General features: G+C 46.0%; 1 protein-coding gene across 1 annotated transcript in view; it reads left to right on the top strand.

Annotated features, from left to right (window-relative positions):
* Positions 1 to 20821, top strand: part of SLC7A6 (solute carrier family 7 member 6) — a 78691-nt gene that overhangs the window by 20208 nt on the left and 37662 nt on the right. The window contains exons 2-3 of the mRNA XM_082270740.1: positions 44 to 169; positions 9762 to 9906. Coding sequence (XP_082126866.1) covers positions 44 to 169; positions 9762 to 9906 — 271 coding nt within the window. The remainder of the gene's footprint in view (positions 1 to 43; positions 170 to 9761; positions 9907 to 20821) is intronic.

Here is a 20821-nt window from a genome sequence, read left to right as displayed (position 1 = left end):
GATGTTTTGCTTTCTTTGTGACCCTGTGACTTCTCTCCTACAGGTCTCATCACTTTTATAAACTGCGCATATGTGAAATGGGGGACACGGGTTCAAGATCTCTTCACGTACGCCAAAGTCATTGCGTTAATTGCAATCATCATAACGGGCATCGTTAAACTGTGCCAAGGTAAGAGTTCCACTCTTTGTTTTATCATCTGACATTTTACAAATATTGTGCTTGTGTTACAGAATGGGTAATTGGCCAAACAATCTGACAGGAAGGAACTGTAACGAGCAGTTTTCTAAAAAGGTGCAAAGTTAGAATCGAATAACAACAGGGTCAAAATGGAAAAGAGCATGCGCACACTGCAGAATAATACAAAACAGATTATAACGTTATAAACACATACTCTTTACAGCAATGTCTCAGTGGCTTAAGTCCTGTATACACCAGTAGTTTTTATTTTGTTCAACCCAGCAGAGCTGAACTAAAAAAAACCTGACCGCTCAGTAGAGCTGCCCGATTCTGGCCAAAATGAGAATCACGATTTTTTAGCTTGGAATAAAGATCACGATTCTCTCACGATTCTCTGTGTAACAAAAAAAAATTGGGATAACTTTACTGTTACGTTTTTTTTTTATTCATTAAAGTCTATTAATTGCGTTTGAAAGACTGCTGCGCAAATACAGTGTGACATAAAATATTACAACAATCGCCATTTTATTCTGTAGGGTCTCTACTAAAAAAATATATAAAATGTTTGGGGGTTCTAAGTACTTTTCTAGCAAAAAAACTGATTTTAACTTGCAAGCAACAAGTGTCAGAAAAAGGTCTAGTCTTTAACCACTTAAGCCCCGGAAGATTTTACCCCCATTCCGACCAGGGGGTATTTTGCGATTCGGCACTGCGTGACTTTAACGGACAATTGCGCGGTCGTGCGACGCTGTACCTAAACGAATTTGGCGTCCTTTTTTTCCCCACAAACAGAGCTTTCTTTTGGTGGTATTTGATCACCTGTGCGATTTTTTTGATCACGCGCTATAAACAAAAAAAGAGCGTCAATTTTGCAAAAATAACAATATTTTTCACATTTTTTTATATGAAATTCCCCCAAAAAAAATGTAAAAATCAAAATTTTTTAACATTTTCGGCCAATTTGTTTTATGCTACCTATGTTTGGTAAAAAAAATCGCAAAAAGCGTATTTTGATTGGTTTGCGCAAAAGTTATCGCGTTTACTAACAAAGGGAAAGATTTTTGTCATTTTTGTTGTTTTTTTTTTTTTTAACGCGTAATGGCGGCGATCTGCGATTTTTTTTTGCGGTACTGCGACATTGCGGCGGACAGATCGGACCCTTGACTGACATTTTTGACACTTTTGGGGTTACCAGTGACATTTCTACAGTAATCAGTGCTATATATATGCACTGTTACTGTAAAAATACACTGGTAGTGAAGGGGTTAACTTTATTTGGGAGGGAGGGGCTGTGTGTGTCCCTAGGGGCGTGCTTTCTACTGTGATTGGCTGTGGCTTCAGCTGTAAGGACACTGATCAACGGATCTACATAGTAGATCCATGTGATCAGTGTCTTTGCAGCGAGGAGAATGACAGGCAGCTTGTTTACACAAGCTGCCTGACATTCTCCCTCTCCCCCGCTGATCGCCGGGTGGCCGGCGGACATCGGGTCCGCTGGTCACACGCGCGGGGGGGTCCGTGACCACGCGGGAGCGGGAGCGCTCGCTCCCTAGACCCTCACAAGCAAGCAACGTAGCCCTACGTTAGTTTGCCTGTGAGGGGCTGACCGCCGACGTAGATAGTCGTGCGGCGGTCGGCAAGTGGTTAAGAGGTTAAACTTCCTTTCTCCCTGGCAGAGGGAAGGAAAAGATACAATGTAATCATTTTGTTTATAGTTACTGGGAGACTTAATGCTGATAGGTTTGCAGGAGGCTTTTTTTTTTCCACAGCTGTTCTCTCTGCTTCCTCACAGCTATGCAAAGAATCGAGCATATGTCAGGTTTAGATCGCCAGGGGGGGTGAATCGAGATCGCGATTTTCATACGATTAATCGTGCAGCTCTACCGCTCAGGAAGAGCTACTGTACTAATTATGCAATGTTAGTACAGCGATCTCACCCGCTGTGCTATTGTGTTCGGACGGGGACGGCCTCCGGCCAGAACATTCTGGTCAACGCTTTTAGCCATTGCCGTTGATTGGGAACCAACCGTTAGACCTTTTTCTGTCATGCCTTTTTTATAGAAGCTGACTGAACAGCCGGCTCCTGTTGGACCGACTCCATTACACACAGGCTTAATTTTGGCTGGTTTCTATTGAGCCGACCAATGCCGCCAGACATTGAGCCCATGTGTACTAGGATTTAATCAAGGTAATGTGACAATATGGCTGCATAGCATAGTCTAGGAACCATTCATAGCACAAACTGGTACTTACACTTATCCTCATAAACAGTGAAGTCCAGGGTAACTCTGGTAACAGGTAAACAAATGAAGGGGTCCAAGGACATAGCTGGGACACCCCATGGGAACTAGAGTACTCTGGTAGGGATTGTGGGGATGCTCCCCAAAGGGACTGTGCCTTCCACAGCAGCTGCATGTTATTAGGCTTTGGCCTGGCTGCCTGCATGCCAGTTCTGACAGTGGAGAACCACTCACCTGGCTGCAGATCACTTGCCCAGTTACCTAGTTGTGGTCTCTCTGCGAAGGGAGAGAAGCAGAGGAATTTTGCTTCCCTGAACATGTCTGTGCCTGAATCTGAGCATGGTGAGTAAATGGGCATTCCTCTACATTTGTGATAAATATATGAAGCAGCGCTAAAAAATTGAACTCAATGTTGTGAAAACACAAAAATGAATCAACATCAAACTTATTTAGTGAAAAACATGTATAAAGAAATCACACCAAATATTTAAATAGTGTCCATAAGAGCCCATACACGGGCTGAAAAGGAAAAATATATGTGAAACAAAGTCTAAAGAAAGCAAATTGTCCACGATTCATTTGCTCCACCAGGGTCCCCACAATCGCAATTCGTAGTGCTTCCACCACCAGGTGACACCAAGTATACCAAGTACCGAATCCTGTGGACCATCATATAGTATGGTCAAATGTGCGTGTTACATCTCCTTATGAAGGGAAACTCCAAAGCTCCAAATGTGATCAAGTCAGGGTTGGTTCATCAGCAGGATGAAAAATATAAAGCATATACGCCCATAGAGTAACCCAGAAAACATTTATTCAAAAAATGCCTAGTGAAACTTGCAAAGGGAATCACACTAAGCAAATCCTTGGGCAATAGGTTTAAAAAAACTGGCATATAGCAATAGAAACAAATACAATTGCTCACCAAAAAGCAGCAAGCTGTGTGGCTGCACCAGACTCTCCCGCCGGTCAGCAAGCGTGTGTGATGACTAAGCATTGTAGCCACTCCTCTACATTTATTTGCTGTGGCATTTTGAAAGCTGAAACTGCTTGGCGGATGTGCTTTTTCTGAGGAGCATTGAGATGGCAGGAGGCAGCTAGACTATGATGCACTGTAGTAAGTAGAACACCAGGTATAACCAAGCTCCAATGCTAGCACTGTCATTGCTTAAAGTATAAAATCCAAAACCATGTGTTAAGCGAGCGCTATAAGGCCTCAGCCACTAGCACAAAAAGGAGAATGAATAGCCTTCTAAATGATAAATGCATAAATTGTGCGCAGCGCTAAAACAATAAAAATATCTATAAAACACTGAGTACTGTGCTTGTGAGCTATATAAACAGCCCAAAGGTGCATAAAAAGTCCATAATCCAAAGATAGTAATAAAGTTTGTGTCGTGCATATAGAGTGTCAGAACACTCACCAGATGTAATATCAAATATTGCAGTGAAAATAGATACACCACGAGTGAATAGTAATCTTGAAAAGGTGCTGCTCTTCCTCCACCATATGTATACAATCACCAGAAATCATATATACATGAGCCTGAACAAAAATCCAAATGAAGGCTAGAAAGCCGGCCTGGTCTGTGGAACCACCCCTTAGGGCGCTGGGTATGCTGTATGAATGCTCACCAAACGGAGCCAGAAATGCTCATATAGTGTAGTATTTTTATTTAAAAAATATTAAAATACATGTACATCTAAAAAAACAAATGGTCAAAACTCCTAGACCGCCGTTCCTGGAAGAGAAACACGGCGGTCTGAGGCCAGCATGTAGGCCCCTCCCGACGCGTTTTCGTGTGCCAAGACATTTTCAAAGGGATGCGCCTATCACTAGCGTCAGATACTTACTGAGATTGGGTAAAAGGAGAGATGAAGTTGGGCCGCAAATAACCGGAAGTGGTCACACTGCCATATTGTGGAAGCCCAGAAGTGACCCGGACGCCATTTTGTCGATGACCAGGGATAATGAAAACGGCTTACGAGCAAAAACCAGGAAGTAAAAGCTCCCAAAACAAAGGATGAAAATAAATTGAAACTAAATTGGCCCATCAATTAAAGGACCATAAAAACGGTGTGTAAACTCTTTTAGGGTTGCAACATAACGTGACTATACTTATCTCTTATTCAGGCCATAAATAACATCCGTGTCTCCGGTCAACAATACAAGCACAATGAAAATAATTATACATATTAATCACTTGCCAACCACCCCACGCAGATTTACTGCGGCAGGGCAGCTGGGCTGCACATAATTACGTAAATCTACGTGATTATGTGCACGCGGTTTTGGCGGCGTGTGCGCACCGCCAGAGTCACGCTCCCGCTGTGATTAGACACAGCGGGAGGCAGACCGCAGGAGGAGCGGGCTTGATTGCCGCTGGCCTCCCACGATCCTCTGCAAAACTGACAGGAGAGCCGTCTGGAATGTAAACAATGTAGACGGCTCTCCTGCCAGAGAAGCATGGAAAGATTGTGTGATTTAGTCAAGCTGAATAACCGATCTCTCTCTGCCTCTGTTCAATCCATCCCCCCGCAGTTAGTAAGCACATCTAGGGAACACATTTAACCCCTTGATCACCCCCCAGTGTTAACCCCATCCCTGCCAGTGTCATTTATACAGTAACAGTGCATATTATTTAGCACTGATCACTGTATTAATGTCACTGGTCCCCAAAAAGTGTCACTTAGTGTCAGATTTGTCCACCGCAATGTTGCAGTCCTGATAAAAAATCGCTGATGGCTGCCATTGCTAATAAAATCAAATAAAAAAGTCCATAAATCTATCCCGTAGATGGTAAATGCTTTAACTTTTGCACAAACCAATTATTATACGCTTTTGGTATTTTTTTTTACCAAAATGTAGCAGAATACAAATTGGTCTAAACTGATAAAAAACATAAATACATTTTTTTTATTGGGAATGTTTTATAGCAGAAGGTAGAAAATATTGGTGTTTTTTCAAAATTGACGCTCTTTTTTTTGTTTATAGCGCAAAAACGAAAAACCGCAGAGGTGATGAAATGCCACCAAAAGAAAGCTCTATTTGTTGGGAAAAAAGAACATAAATTGTATTTGGGTACGGCGTCGTATGACCGGGCAATTGTCAGTTAAAGCAATGCAGTGCCGAATCGCAAAAAATGGCCTGGTCATTAAGCGGTAAAACCTTCCGGGGCTGAAGTGGTTAAACATATATAAAAAAAATAACATCCATAACATAATCATGTCCACAGGGTCAAGGAGGAACAACCCTGTGGACATGCTGCGCCCTATGAGTCATGGGAATGCTATCTTGGACATTCTATACTGAGCTTGGGAATAACATAACACCTTGAGATTCTGATCACCTAAGTGCCGTCTAAGCCATATAGTGGGGTCAGTTATATTTGGCCACTCAACTAGAGAACAGTCTGTTATGAGGAACCTGTTCCTTAGACTACATGTTTATCAATCTTCAATTCCCGTCAGTCTATAACCCCCCTTCGGATTCATAATGAGAGGACTAACATATAATCAATATTAATGGTCGTTCCCTTATATCGCCTGCCCATGAAAACTTTCTTTGCATGTGCAGTATTGCAGATAAGTAATGTATGGTCTTTATAGCCCTGAGGAAGCATTTGGCGAAAAGCGTCGGCATTGAAGACCTGCGCTACATACAGGATTTACTACACCATTTAATATTCCTAAATATGAATTATTTTTAATCTGTATTGTATACTGGTTTATTTCTATGTAAAGATTTTAACTTTTTTGGATACAATAAAAAAATTTATTTTATATAATTTTGATTATCCCTCCTTTGCGGCCTGCAAAATCTAATTCTTCTCTTTTTTTATTTTCCTCTCTTTTTTGGTTATACAATTATGGATGATGGCCTTATGTGTCATAGATATTTTTATATATATAATATATATATTAGGGATCGACCAATTATCGGCAACACCGGGGGCCGATATGCACTTTCCCCGATTTTATTATCGGAATCCGCCCCTGAGGTTACCGATCGATATTGCTGATATTTAGGGAAAGTGCCTGCAGCTAGAGGCATCACCCTGGTACCGGCGTCCATAGCCGATGGTCGGCTGACTTGTAATGACAACAAATGCGGCTGAGAAGACCCCACTCCCGCCACCTTCCGCGGCTCGCTCGGGTCTCCCATCCCCCCCCGGGAGACCCAGGCATCCTACCTCCACCGCCGCCGAAGAGAAGAACCGGGTCTCCATGTAAAAAACCCGGAAGTGATGTCATGACATCACTTCCGGATACTCAGCGCCAAATTAAAAAAACTGACAGCATTCAAAACAGCCAAACTTGGCATTTTGAATGTTTTTCGATGCCGAGGAGGGGTTTGGGGTCTTTTAGACCCCCAGATCTCTCCACAAGGAGTACCTTTAAAAAAAAATATGTTTTTACATGTCCGAAAATATCGGCCGATACCGATATCCGATGACCAAAATATCGGTATCGGCATTAAAACAATGCTATCAGTCGATCACATATATATATATATATATATATATATATATATATATATACATACATACATACATACATACATACATACATACATACACACATATATATATATATATATATATATATATATATATATATATACATACACACAGTATCTCACAAAAGTGAGTCCACCCCAATCATTTTTGTAAATATTTTATAATACCTTTTCATGTGACAACACTGAAGAAATTACACTTTGCTACAATGTAAAGTAAGTAGTGAGTGTACAGCTTGTATAACAGTGTAAATTTGCTGTCCCCTCAAATTAACTCAACACACAGCCATTAATGTAAAAAAAAAAGTCAGTACACCCCTAAGTGAACATGTCCAAGTTGGGCCCAATTAGCCATTTTCCCTCCCTGGTGTCACGTGAATTGTTAGTGTTACAAGGTCTCATGTGCGAATGGGGAGCAGGTGTGTTAAATTTGGTGTCATCGCTCTCACTCTCTCATACTGATCACTGGAAGATCAACATGGCACCTCTTGGCAAAGAACTCTGAGGATCTGAAAAAAAAAAAAAAAGAATTGTTGCTCTACATAAAGATGGCTAGGCTATAAGAAGATTGCCATAAACCTAAAACTGAGCTGCAGCACAGTGGCCAAGATCATACAGTGCTTTAACAGGACAGGTTCCACCCAGAACAGGCCTCGCCATGGTCGACCAAAGGAGTTGAGTGCATGTGCTCAGCGTCATATCCAGAGGTTGTCTTTGGGAAATAGATGTATGAGTGCTGCCAGCATTGCTGCAAAGGTTGAAGGGTTGGGGGGTCAGCATGTCAGTGCTCAGACCATACGCCGCATATTGCATCAAATTGGTCTGCATGGCTGTCATCCCAGAAGGAGGCCTCTTCTAAAGATGATGCACAAGAAAGCCCGCAAACAGTTTGCTGAAGACAAGCAGACTAAGGACATGGATTACTGGAACCATGTCCTGTGGGCTGATAAGGTCAAGATAAACTTGTTTGGCTCAGATGGTGTCAAGCGTGTGTGGCGGCAACCAAGTGAGGAGTACAAAGACAAGTGTGTCTTACCTACAGTCAAGCATGGTGGTGGGAGAGTCATGGTCTGGGGCTGCATGAGTGCTGCCGGCACTGGGGAGCTACAGTTCATTGGGGGAACCAAGAATGCCAACATGTACTGTGACATACTGAAGCAGAGCATGATCTCCTCTCTTCGGAGACTGGGTCGCAGGGCAGTATTCCAACATAACGACCCCAAACACACCTCCAAGACGACCACTGCCTTGCTAAAGTAGCTGAGGGTAAAGGTGATGGACTGGCCAAGCATGTCTCCAGACCTGAACCCTATTAAGCATCTGTGGGGCATCCTCAAACTGAAGGTGGAGGAGCACCAGGTCTCTAACATCCACCAGCTCTGTGATGTCATCATGGAGGAGTGGAAGAGGACTCCCTCTAGTGGCAACCTGTGAAGCTTTGGTGAACTCCATGCCTAAGGGGACTTCCTCTCAGACTCCTTAGGTGATCTGGAGGGGGGAGGTCCGTTCAGATTGCCTGTGCGATCTGGAGGTGGGGGAGAGAATGTCTGCTCAGATTGCCTAGACGATCTGGAGGTGGGGGGGGGGGGGGAGCTGAACTTCTGCTCAGATTACCTAGGTGATCCGTTTGGGGGGAAAGAATGTCTGCTCAGATAGCCTAGGCTATCTGGAGGTAGGGGGGAGAACTTCTGCTCAGATTACCTAGGTGATCCGTTTGGGGGGGAAAGAATGTCTGCTCAGATAGCCTAGGCTATCTTGAGGTGGGGGGTTGAGAACTTTTTGCTCAGATTGCCTAGGGGATCTGGAGGGGTGGGGGCAGAGAGAGCTTTTGCTCAGATTGCCTAGGGGATCTGGAGGGGTGGGGGCAGAGAGAGCTTTTGCTCAGATTGCCTAGGCAATTTTAGTGGGGACCTGTCAAAATCCGGATATACAAAAAAATGTGCCAAATATGTCAGAGGAGAAAGAGGGAGAGCAAAACTTCCCCTCACCCTTAGGGTGAGGTTCCACTGTGGTAAGGAGGGCAGAAACAGAAAATCATTCCAGTAGCCCTGTTTATACTGTATGATCCGCTATTTTGTATATGCCCACTGAGATTCCAAACCTGAAAAAATGTATTGTAGGTCTTTTTAGAGATCTAAACTACTCTTCCATTAGAAGGTAGTGCAGGTAAGGTAAGTATAAGGCAGTCAGGCATGCCAATTACGGAACTGCTGTTAATGTATCCTGCATGTGCAAAATTAAAGGGTCTTTTTAAATGCTTTACAACCCACCTACATTGCACTGCAGCATACATATGAAAAGCAAAGCAGGACCTATTTTTTTTTTTTTTATGGTATTTTGATTCCAGTCTAATCATAGTTGACTGGCTGGCTGGTCTTGCTGTGCAGTACAGATCATATGACTGAATACCTAGTCCTCCGGTCATGTGACTCCCTGCGGTGGTATTTCGGAGCAGCAGTCCACCAAGGTAAGTTGTTTGTGCTTTTCTGCTACTGTGAGTTTTGGTGGATATTAAAGCAAGGAATTATTATTATTATTATTATTTTTAAACCATAATTAGTCAACTTTAAATAAGAACATTACACTATTTTTACATCATTTATCTCTGTATCTGAATATGACTTACAAGCTGGACAAGGTTGTGGACTTTGATCTAATTTTGCTTTGCAGTAAATGTAAATGGCAAGTGCCTGTCTAATACATTTATTGTCAGGGTGGATGCACTATAAGACAAAAGCATTCACAGTTCTCATTCGATGTTCTGAGCTGTGAGGATCACAAGTTGGCTGTGTGCTTAATTGTTACTGTCATTTTGTCTCCGCAGGCCGCACGGAGCACTTTGAGGATTCGTTTGCTGGGTCATCATGGGACGCTGGTGACATATCTTTAGCTCTGTATTCCGCCCTCTTCTCTTATTCCGGCTGGGACACCCTGAACTATGTCACGGAGGAAATTAAGAACCCGGAAAGGTATCAATCGTGTTAGGAAAGGTCAGCTTTTGGCTAGGTGGAAATTCACTATAAGAATTATTGTAATTGGTCACTTTTCGCAAAAATTACCTTTACAAATGTGGTAAGTTGTTCAGTCTTTAACAACCACCCTTAGTAAAGTGAAAATAGGTAGAATGAGCAACCAAATACTATTGTATGGCTAGCCTTTCTCTAGCCAAACCCGTAATTTTTGCAAAAGGTGCAAATATATAAAGGAAGCCTGTATGTACAATCCCACTCGAAGATGGACGATGTCACTCAATGTGCCCATCTAAATAACGTTTTATTTATTCTTTTCCTCTCTTTGTTTTTATTTGACTTTGACACCCTTTTAGGTGTCTAACCACTTCCTGCCCACTGGACGTCATATGTCCTGGTCTTTGGGGATATCTGAACGATGCCTGGCAGCTTCAGGAATCATTCAGATATTTTTTTTTCAGCCGGTGATTGCCTGCACCTTTAAAACAATCATAGCAGCTGATCAGCCACTTGATTGTTTTTACAGGCGGCGGGAGGGAATGTTCCCATAACCACCCCCCCCCCCGAAGTTTACCGTAGAGAATACTGTGGACCAGATGGTCCCCAGCAGTCTCTTTGACCTTCAGAGGCCGGGCGCGACATTATGGTGATATGTCCGACCCCGGCAGATGTAAACACTGCCTTTTTTTTAAGCAGGAAAGGCTGAGATTGCTTTTTTTTTTTCACGATTCTTGGCACAAAATCATCTTTCACATTATACAAAAATTTGGGCTAACTTTATTGTTTAGTTTTTTTTTTTTGTTTTTTTTAAATTCATTAAAGTGTGTTTATTTCCCCAGAAATTGCGTTTCAAAGACTGCTGCACAAATACAGTGTGACCTAAATTATTGCAACGGTCGCCATTTTATTCTTTAGGGTCTCTGCTAAAAAAATATATAATGTTTGGGGGTTCTAAGTAATTTTCCTAGCAAAAAATACTGATTTTAACTTGTAAGCAACAGGTGTCAGAAAAAGGCTTGTTTTTTAAAGCGGAGTTCCGGGCACAAAAACGATATTTTTTTTTGTGCCCCTCTGCTAGGTAGACCTCACCTGAAAAGGAATTGGATAGTTATTTTTTTTTTTTTGTTTACTTACCTTGTAATTGAAGATCAAAGATACTCACCTCAGAGTACTTCCTCCCTCGGAGCCGCGGCTCACCCCGTCACTTCCTGTCTCGCTATGATTCCTGGGAGCTGAACGTCATAGCTCCCAGGAATCAATGCAACGGCACCGGCCCCGCTTGTCATTTCCGGGCGACGCCACATTCCCCTGCTAAACAGCTTCTGGGCATGCCCAGAAGCTGTGGAGGAATGCGGCGCCGCACCGGAAGTGACGAGAGGGGCCGGTGCAGGCGCATTCTGGGACAAGAAGACACAGAAGAGGACCGCGCCGGCTTCAGCTGCCCACAAGAGAGATGGAAACGCTGTGGAAGAAATTTTATAAGTAAGTATTTCTTCTAAAAGGTAAGTGCGAACCGGGACAGATCAGAGGCTAGCCATTGTGGAATGTGCTAGCCCTGACTGTCCCGGGGGTATGTTTAGTAAAAATGACTTCTGTGCCCGGAACTCCGCTTTAAGTGGTTGTTAACCCACACTGCTAAGTTTATATAAGAATTTTTTTCTTTTAAATGCTAGGTGCTCCTGTCTCTGTGTTTTTAATTTAAAAAAAATGCAGTTTCTACCTGTTTTGAGAGCGCCCATCGGCCGTCACGTGACCCGCTGCCTCTCTCCTGTCCCCGTCTGACAGCTGCAGCGGGCGGGGCCGAGATTCCCCCTCTGACGTCAGTCAGGAGAGAGCCCAGCCGGTCATGTGACAGCCGAGCGGCACTCTGAAGACAGGTAGAAACAGCATTTTTTTTTATAAAGCACAGTGACAAGAGAACCTAGCATTGGGAAGAAAAAAGGATTATATGAGATATATTAAAAGGTTTTTCCGCAGCAAAGGGGGAGGGGTGTGCACCTGACACAGGAGCAGAAAACAGGGAGGGGGGAGAAGGATAGAGGGATACAGAGGAGGACAGGAGAGCTGTGGCTGACAAAGACAAGTACACTGACCACGGTGTCAGAACTCAGCAGCCATGATGCATTGTGGTCAGTGTACAGGGGGAGGGCAGAAACTGGCAAGATCAGCCAGGTATTTCAGGTGATACAGGGGCCAAACTACATAGCTCAAGCTTTGTGCTGTAAAACATACTTTAAAGGAACAGGATCTTTATTTTAAATTTTTTTTTTTTGGATAACACTCTTTAAACTGCCTTTAGGCTGCATTCACATGTCAGCTTATAATCGCTCGATTCGGAGATTTATTGCAAATCGCGGGACGCCTAGCGTTGCCCGTTGATTTGCAATAGCCCCCCAAACGCCAAGCGATGTTGCCGCGATTTACGCCCGCCGAATCGCGGCAACATCGCGCAAACAAAATCGCGGGACGCAATACGCTCCAAAGAAGCTCTTGTACTTTTTTGGAGCGTATTGCGTCCCGCGATTTTGTTTGCGCGATGTTGCCGCGATTCGGCGGGCGTAAATCGCGGGAACATCGCTCGGCGTTTGGGGGGCTATTGCAAATCAACGGGCAACGCTAGGCGTCCCGCGATTTGCAATAAATCTCCGAATCGCGGGCGGAACCGCGGCGGTTCTGCCCGCGATTATAAGCTGACATGTGAATGCAGCCTTATTCACAGACCAAAGTTCATTCCTTTGATTTAAAAGAACAAAATGATACATTGTAAAACGTTTTTATAGTTATCTCCCAGCATTTAGTAATGTTGCTAAACATTTGCCGGAGGCTTTTTTTCTTTTTGACAACTGTGAGTGAGCAGAGAACAGCTCTGCTCTGTATGAATTGAGGAAATGCCAAATGAAAGTGATTGTAAAGTCTTGTTTAAAAAAAAAAATAAAAAAAATAACAAACATGTTATACTTACCTCCTCTGTGCAGTTGGTTTTGCACAGAGTGGCCCAAATCCTCCTCTTCTCGGGTCCCTCTTCCCTGCTCCTGACCCCTCCCTCCTGCTGAGTGCCCCCACAGCAAGCTTGCTATGGGTGCGCCGAGCTGCAGCTCCATGTGTCCGTTCAGACACAGAGCTGCCCTTCGGCCCCTCCCCTCTCTCTCCTGATTGGCTCACTGATTGATTGAAAGCCATGGGAGCCAATGGCGCCGTGACTGTGAATCAGCCAATCAGGAGGAAGAGTCTTGGACAGCCGAGAGACTCGTGGACATTGCTGGATAGAGATGGGGCTCAGGTAAGTATTAGGGGGTGCTGGGGAGGCTGCTACACCCAGAAGGATTTTCATCTTAATGCATAGAATACATTAAGATAAAAAAAACTTCCTGCCTTTACAATTCCTTTAGGATCGTGAGGGGGGGTGAATCGCGATCATAATTTTTTTAACAATCATGCAGCTCTAGTATGCAGCATTGACAGACACAGCTCCTTATCTTCATAACCATTGGGTTATACTGCCCTCACGGGAGTAGGACACTAGGCAGAAAAAGTCATGGGCAGTCCCAGAGGGTATACTCCCTCTCTCTGCTATAGGTATTCAGTTTTTTTTTTCCTTCCTAGTCAGGAGTACAAACCTAGTTCCTTGCTGGGATCTCCGGTCCTTATCAGTCTGGTGGTCCCTGTGTGCCATCTCACATGCCCTCCCCTCTTTCACTATACTGAGGCTGTGGGGTGGTTTAGTCCACCTCCTGGGGTGGGGGCAGGGTGCTGTGCTGGCGATGGCGGGGGTTTTGCCACCGGCGACCAGGCAATCGGCTGTAGGGGGGAGGCAGTACCTGGTTGGGGCTCGTGGTGCCGCCATCGCCTCATGGTGGCGATTTCAGCTGTGGGAGTCCCTCCTTATCCCCTGGTGCTAAATTCTGGATCTTTTCACTTCACGATTGCTTCAAGTGGAGTGCAGATTATCCTGGTGGCTGCTGGTGCCTGTTTCTGCTGGGTGGTGAGTTTGGTGGTGTCCTCTCCCTCTCTGCTGGGGATCGATTGCTGCTCTGTTACTGGCGACCAAGTGGTGCTACCAGCCCGGTGGGGCAGTCCCTTAGCTGTGTTTTTACACCTTTTTTTGTGGGGTCTTGAGGGGATTTCCTTACCTGATCCCCTCTGAGGCTGCAAGGCCCCCCGGGGGCCCAACCATCCATTGATGCATTGATGGTGGTCTTGGAGTTCTTTGTGTCCCGGGTGGAGGGGGTTTTTGGGCAAGGGACTAGCAAAAAGTGACCCCTGCCTTCCCGCCTCCTCTTTTTCCTCAGATCCTGAATCTGGTTTGGCTGCCACAGACATGGGTTACTCTGCTGGGTATAGAGAGCACTCCAAGAATCACTAAAGTTGCAAAATAGGCCGGAACTCCACTTTAACCTTCCTAGTGGTATTCCCGAGTGTGGCTCGGGGTTACATTTCAGTGCCAAAACCGGTAACCCTGAGCCACACTCGGCGTAACCCTAGAAGCATCGCTGGATCCTGGTAGAGGGGTTACTTACCTTATCCCCGGGATCCAGCGATGTATGCGGGCGGTGTGCGGCGGCGGATCTTCCTCCCGATGCTCTCTGTGCCCCGGCTTCCGTCTCCTGCGATGTGACGCTCGCAGGGGGGTGGAACCGGCGGCACTCAAAGGGTGTCAGGAGAGCCGAAGAGGGACCTGAGAAGAGGATCCAAGCTGCTCTGTGCAACGCCAACTGTTATATAACAAGTATAACATGTTTGTTATTTTTATTGAAAAAAAGAGACCTTACAATCACTTTTCTTCTGCTTGTTAAACAGCCTGTAGACATCCAGATCGTAGCCATGGCATTCACTGCTTTGGATTTACTTGGCCTTCATCCTGCATGTTGGCATTAAAGAAAAACTTTGGTCTAATGACAGCTCTTTCGATCTCAAACTATAACCCAGCCCTCAAATTTTCCACTCGCCTGCTCGCATTTTGCGAGTGGAAAATTATGTAGGGCGAGCTCTGGGAGCCGCTCAGGGGAAGAGAGGAGAGGAAAGCCGGATAATGTCAGAGCGGCGGATCATCCCGCTGTAACAGCTTCAATTGTAATTGCCAGGCGCCAAAACACACAGTCCACCATAGCTAACCCGGCCCTGATTGGTAAAGCGACAATAAAATAGTATTTAGCCAATTAAAGCCCCTTGTATTCTGGAGGAGCGTTTTGATTGGGGAACTGTGTAAACGGGAACCAATCATGCAAGGGGGTAGGCGGTGCTATAGACCAGTGTTTCTCAACTCCGGTCCTCAGGGCACACTAACAGGCCAGATTTTAAGTATTACCTTGAGGAGATGCAGAGTAGAATACTGCAATCACTGAGCAGCAAATGAGATCACCTGTGACGGATTTCAGTTTTCTTGCAAACCTGGCCTGTTAGTGTGCCCCGAGGACCGGAGTTGAGAAACACTGCTATAGACGGAGCGGTTTACTGTCTTAGGAGAATGAGTGCGATGAGCAGAGAGATGGTGGCTGTGACGGCAGTGCGGAGGGGAACGAGGCATACAGGTGAGCGGGCTACACAGGCGTGTATGGGGGGAAGGGGGGTCATCACCCCTATATGTCACCCGGCCCAGGAACTCGGGTGTCCTGAGGCTTCCCTGTACAAGTTCCTGCATGTCCTGGGAGCTGGACAACAGAGCTCACATGGACCAATCCTATTCCTTGTTTGTTACCCCCCAAATAAAAGCTAAAATCTGATTGGTCAGGACAGGCAGTGCTCAGATTTACCAAATGAATTGGGAACTTCTTCCTCTGTGAGGCTCCAGTCACACCTTTGTGTTCCTGGGAATGTTCCCAGAATCCGTGCAAAACGTGCTGCAGACGTGTGTCATGCTTGTGCTGCCCTTAATTCTAATTCACACCTCGGCGGCAGATTTGTCGTGATTCTCCCTGCGATTTCAAAGAGCTGAGGTGTGAATGAAAAATCGCAGAAGGCACATTTAGGATGCCATTCATTTGAATAGCACCTAAAATCGTGGTGTGCGGTTCTGCCGCGATTGTTGCGCTGCAATTGCCTCAACCCACATCATATGAAGCTTGTCGTCCAAAAAAGTTCAGGCGCTACTTTTGGGTGTCTTGCTTCATGCGATGCGGGTTGTCGCGATTGCAGCAGGATTTATTGTAGAATCGCACCACGATTTTAGATGCCATTCAAATGAATGGCATTTCAAATGTGCATTCTGCGGTTTTGTCATTCACGCCTTGACGCTTTGAAATCGCAGGCAGAATTGCAAAAAAATCTGCCCGCGATTCAAAACTCCAGGGTGTAAATGCAGTCTAAGGCAGCCCTCAAATTTTCCACTCGCCTGTTCGCATTTTGCGAGTGGAAAATTATGTAGGGCGAGCTCTGGGAACCGCTCAGCGGAAGAGAGGAGAGGAAAGCCGGATAATGTCAGAGCGGCGGATCATCCCGCTGTAACAGCTTCAATTGTAATTGCCGGGCGCTTGCTGATACACACAGTCCCGCCTCCTAGCCCGGCTCCTTTGATAGACAGAACACCTGGCCAACAGGGACGTGTGACGTCTTATCAAAGGAGCCGGGCTAGGAGGCGGGACTGTGTGTATCGGCGAGCGCCCGGCAATTACAATTGAAGCTGTTACAGTGGGATGATCCGCCGCTCTGACATTATCCAGCCAGCAGTGGCATACCAATGGGGGGTGTCAAGCCGGTACTCGCGCCGATCATCTCATGTGAAGGCAGCTGCTCCCTCGGTCTGTGCTGCGCTGCTCACGGGTTCCGGAAGAAGGTGAGTGTCCAAGGATTTAGCAGCCTCCCTGTGTGACTGGATAGGAGGAGCGGTGGGGCGGCTGCATATAGAGAATTAATCTTTCCAGCTGGATGCCTGATTCTCCGCTCTGCAGGCATTGAGCAGCTGCAGTAGGAATATGGAAAGATCAATTCCTCTATATTCCTCTATATGCAGCCGCCCCACCCCTCCTCCTATCCAACTTCTTCTTTTTTTATTTTGCTGGCCCCCCAGTGTTGTACAGCCCCCCCTCTTAAGCCCCCCCCCTCCAGCCCCCCCAGTGCTCTCAGCCCCCATCCAGCCCCTTAGTCCTCTCAGCCTCCCCTCCAGCCCCTTAGTGCTCTCAGCCCCCCCCCCCAGCCCCTTAGTGCTCTTCAGCCCCCCCCAGCCCCTTAGTGCTCTCCAGCCCCCCCCCCCCCCCAGTGCTCTTCAGCCCCCCCTCCAGCCCCTTAGTGCTCTTCAGCCCCCCCCCCCCCAGTGAAAACGTTATTAATATTTAAAACATTTAACAGTGTAATTTTGAGATAATTTATGAGGGCGTGTTTAGGGGTGGAATTAGGGGCGGGGCAGGGTAGGGGTTGGGTGGGGCAACTGGTGGCGAGTAAACCTTAAGGCCTGGCTAGTAGCTCAGGACTTTACATTTTGAGCCCTGCTATAACCTATTAACAAAAATATTTTATTGCATAATTCTATACATACACAGAGGGCAGCCATATTTGCTCATTCCGTTTACATTACTGCAGGCTCTGTTTGTGGTTTTCCAGCGATACACAGTGTTTGTGATTTATAGCTCTCTTTCACAATAAGGCTCTGTGCACACGTGTCTTAAAAATCGCTTCTACTACAGGAGTTTTGTGTTCTGCCTGTAGACACAGCTCAATGTTATCCTATGTGTCCATGCACATTAGGTCGATTACTGGCATATTTTGAGCTCTAAATTTATAGGCAGGAAAAAAAATCTTCTGTTTTGCGTTTGATTGGAGCTTTCTGGCAGAAAAAACACAAAACTCTTCTAAACTCGTCTATATTATGGACAAAAAAAATGCATTCTCTACCTGGCTGCTTCTTTATTTCAATAGTTTTAAAGAAATCGAGTGATTTTGAATTGTTTGCTTCCTCTGGTGGCTAATCAACAAACCTTCATATTTAATGTAATATTAATAACCGAGATATAGAAGAGCAAATGTGCAAAAGAAAAAAAATAATCCCATCATAAATACTAAAGTAACTGTAATAGTAACTCAAAATTTAAGCTCAAAATTAAAATGTACTCCATATACACCGATCAGCTATAACATTACAATGACCTACTTAATATTTAGTAGATCTCTCTTTTGTTGCCAAAACGGTCTTGACCTGTTGTGGCATGGATGCCACTAGACCTCTAAATGTAAGCTGTGGTATTGGACACCAAGCTGTCAAGTAGCAGATCCTTTAAGTTGTCAGGTGGTGCCTCCATGGATTGGACTTGTTTTTTTAGCACATCTCACAGATCCGCCATTGGATGGAGATTTTGAGAATTTAGAGGCCAAATTAAGACCTTAAACTCGTTGTGTTCCTCAAACCATTCTTGAACCATTTTTGCAGTGTGGCAGGGCACATGATCCTGCTAAAGGGGCCACTGCCATCAGGGAATATAATTTCCATGAAGGAGTGTGCTTGGTCGGCAGCAATGTTTAGGTAGGTGGTCTGTGTGTCCATAGTACCATCCACATGGACACCAGGACCCAAGGTTTCCCAGCATAACATTGCCCAAAGCATCACACTGCCTCAGCTGACTTGCCTTCTTCATATAATGCATCCTGGTGCCATTTCTTCCCCAGGTTAGTGGTACACACAACCCCTGCCATCCACATGGTGTAAAAAAAACATGATTTCTCTGTCGCTCATTGACAGACGTAGTCCTCCTTGATTAATATCAACTCGGGTTATACTGCCCTCTACAGGAGTAGGACTAGACAGGAAAGAAAACGTTCTGGCCACACCCTAGGGGCAGTCCCAGAGGGTATATCCTCTCACTTCCTGCTACAGCAAATCCGTTTTTTTCTGTCTAGTTAGGAGTAAGGACCTAGATGCCTTGCTAGAATCTTCGGTCCTGGCAGGATTTTTTTCTTAGAAAGATTTTTTTTTAGACAGCTTTTTTCTCCAGTGTTCCTGTGAGATCTTCAAGCAAGCTGGAACTGGGCGACGGGCTGGATGTTGAGATCCAGTGGTCACCCCAGTTCAGCCTACGAGCGCGTGCAGGCCATAGCTCCGCGCTGGATCGGCCGCGACATAGTCCCACTGGACGGGGACTGACCCTGCGAGTTAAACGTCTCGCCTGGACGCCAATGACCAACAGAGTCACGGCGTCCGTATTGGTCGACAGCCCCCCCCACCTCGGTGGAGAGGGGTTCTGTCAGGAGTTGGCGCCCGCCTGGTTCCGGTGAGTAGAATGTTCCCCCTCTCCCCCCTGTCGGGTTTGTGGTGGACGCGGGCCCCTCTCTGGGATGGTAGGATGGGTCTCCCCTATATCCTATAACAGGTCACAGATCCCCCAATTTGAGTGTGATTGTTTGTGAATAGTAACCAGGAGGCTTGGTTTGGGAGCTGACAATCTAAAGTCATTGTAAGACTGTAAGGGTGACTGAAGTCAGTGGCAGTACAAAAGGGTATAACTATTGAAGTAGAAGGTATTCTACCTGTCAGAGTGTGTACACAGGTGCCTGAGTTACTGCAGTTTGCCATTCCTCCAGCAACCGGTCACTTCCACGGGCTGCACAGCCTCCCGACGGCCCACGGACCGCATGCGGCCCACCAGGGTCCTATACCACTGGCCAGGCTTATCACCATTCAGGGTGAAGTTTGTGGGGTCAAGGCACTCCCGCAGGCCGCCAGGCCGAATACATACTTCCCGCAGGCCGCTGCTAGCCGCCGCTATCCTACACAGGCCGCCGCCATTGTTTTGCAGATCGCACGAGGCCGCCATATTGGCGTAGCCTCGTGTCTCCAGCATGGGGGTGGCCATGTTTGAGGTGACCAAACACCTCGAGGAGCTATGGGGAGGCGCCGGAAGGCGTGTAAAGGGGCGGAGCCGCCTCCTTGGCCCAGGGAAAGCAAGCCAAAGACTTCCTGTCTGTAACAGACAGTGCTGGAAGCAAGTTGATAGAAACTTCTGTGCATCAGGTGAGCTTGGGGTCTCTCTCTCTCTCTCTTTCTGAGGGGTCCAAGCAGGTAGACTGAGGGGCGCTATTGCGCTGGGGGACTAAGTTAAAAAAAAAAAAAATGTTTTTTTCTTGCAATTAATTTTTTTGTGTTTGCTGGCAAGTGTCTTGTTACATGAACCCTGCAACACATGTATCCCCACCTGATCCCCTCGGGGTACCCCATTTGTGATGATGCATTATCAGCAATTTTGGAGTCTTTGGTATCCCGGGTGGAGGTAGCCTGTCAGGGACGGGGGTCAAGAAGACCGACCCCCGCCTACCCCTATGTCATCTGATACCTCAGATAAGGATTCTGAGCTGGTCATTGCAGCCCTTTTTTCTGGGGTTGTTGTCTCAGGTACGGTCTCCTCAGACAGTGAGGAGGACGCGTCTGCCTCCGCCATAGCACAAGAAGCGTTGGTGGAAGCACTAGTTGTGTCTGTCCGGGAAACCTTAAATCTTGAGATTACACGGGCAGAGGTAGCGGAGACTCATATTCCTTCTTTGGCACTAGCAAGCCTACCAAAATTATGAAGGGTTCCCTTGCTCAAATGGGGTCATCCGTAAACGAGCCTCTGCTATTTCCAAACGCATTGCTAGGCGCTATCACGGTACCACCAATAGTGGACTCACCGATTTCCAGACTAAATAAAGCCAATGTTATCCCGTGGGATTGACAGAATGGACCTCACCCATCTCAAGGGTGGGGGGACGTATTCACCGGTTTCCAGATCCAGGGCTTTCCAGAATCCCGGATAAAGGGGTTCGCAAGGTCATATGGTCGGGATACAAGATCGAGTTTCGATCACTTCCACCGGTGCGATTCTTCCCTTCCAATATTCAATATCCCCGGGTTGCTTAAAAAGCTTTGCGGGGGACAGCTTGATGCAAAAAGCAGTGGTAGTTCCCATTCCTTGGAGGAGTTCTAGTCGAACCTGTTCACAATGCCCAGTAAAAAGGG

Source organism: Pelophylax lessonae (assembly GCF_965119305.1).
Source record: "Pelophylax lessonae genome assembly, chromosome: 10".
Classification (NCBI taxonomy): domain Eukaryota; kingdom Metazoa; phylum Chordata; class Amphibia; order Anura; family Ranidae; genus Pelophylax; species Pelophylax lessonae.
Note: the sequence above shows the minus strand (reverse complement) of the source record. Positions and strands in the feature narration are given on the sequence as shown.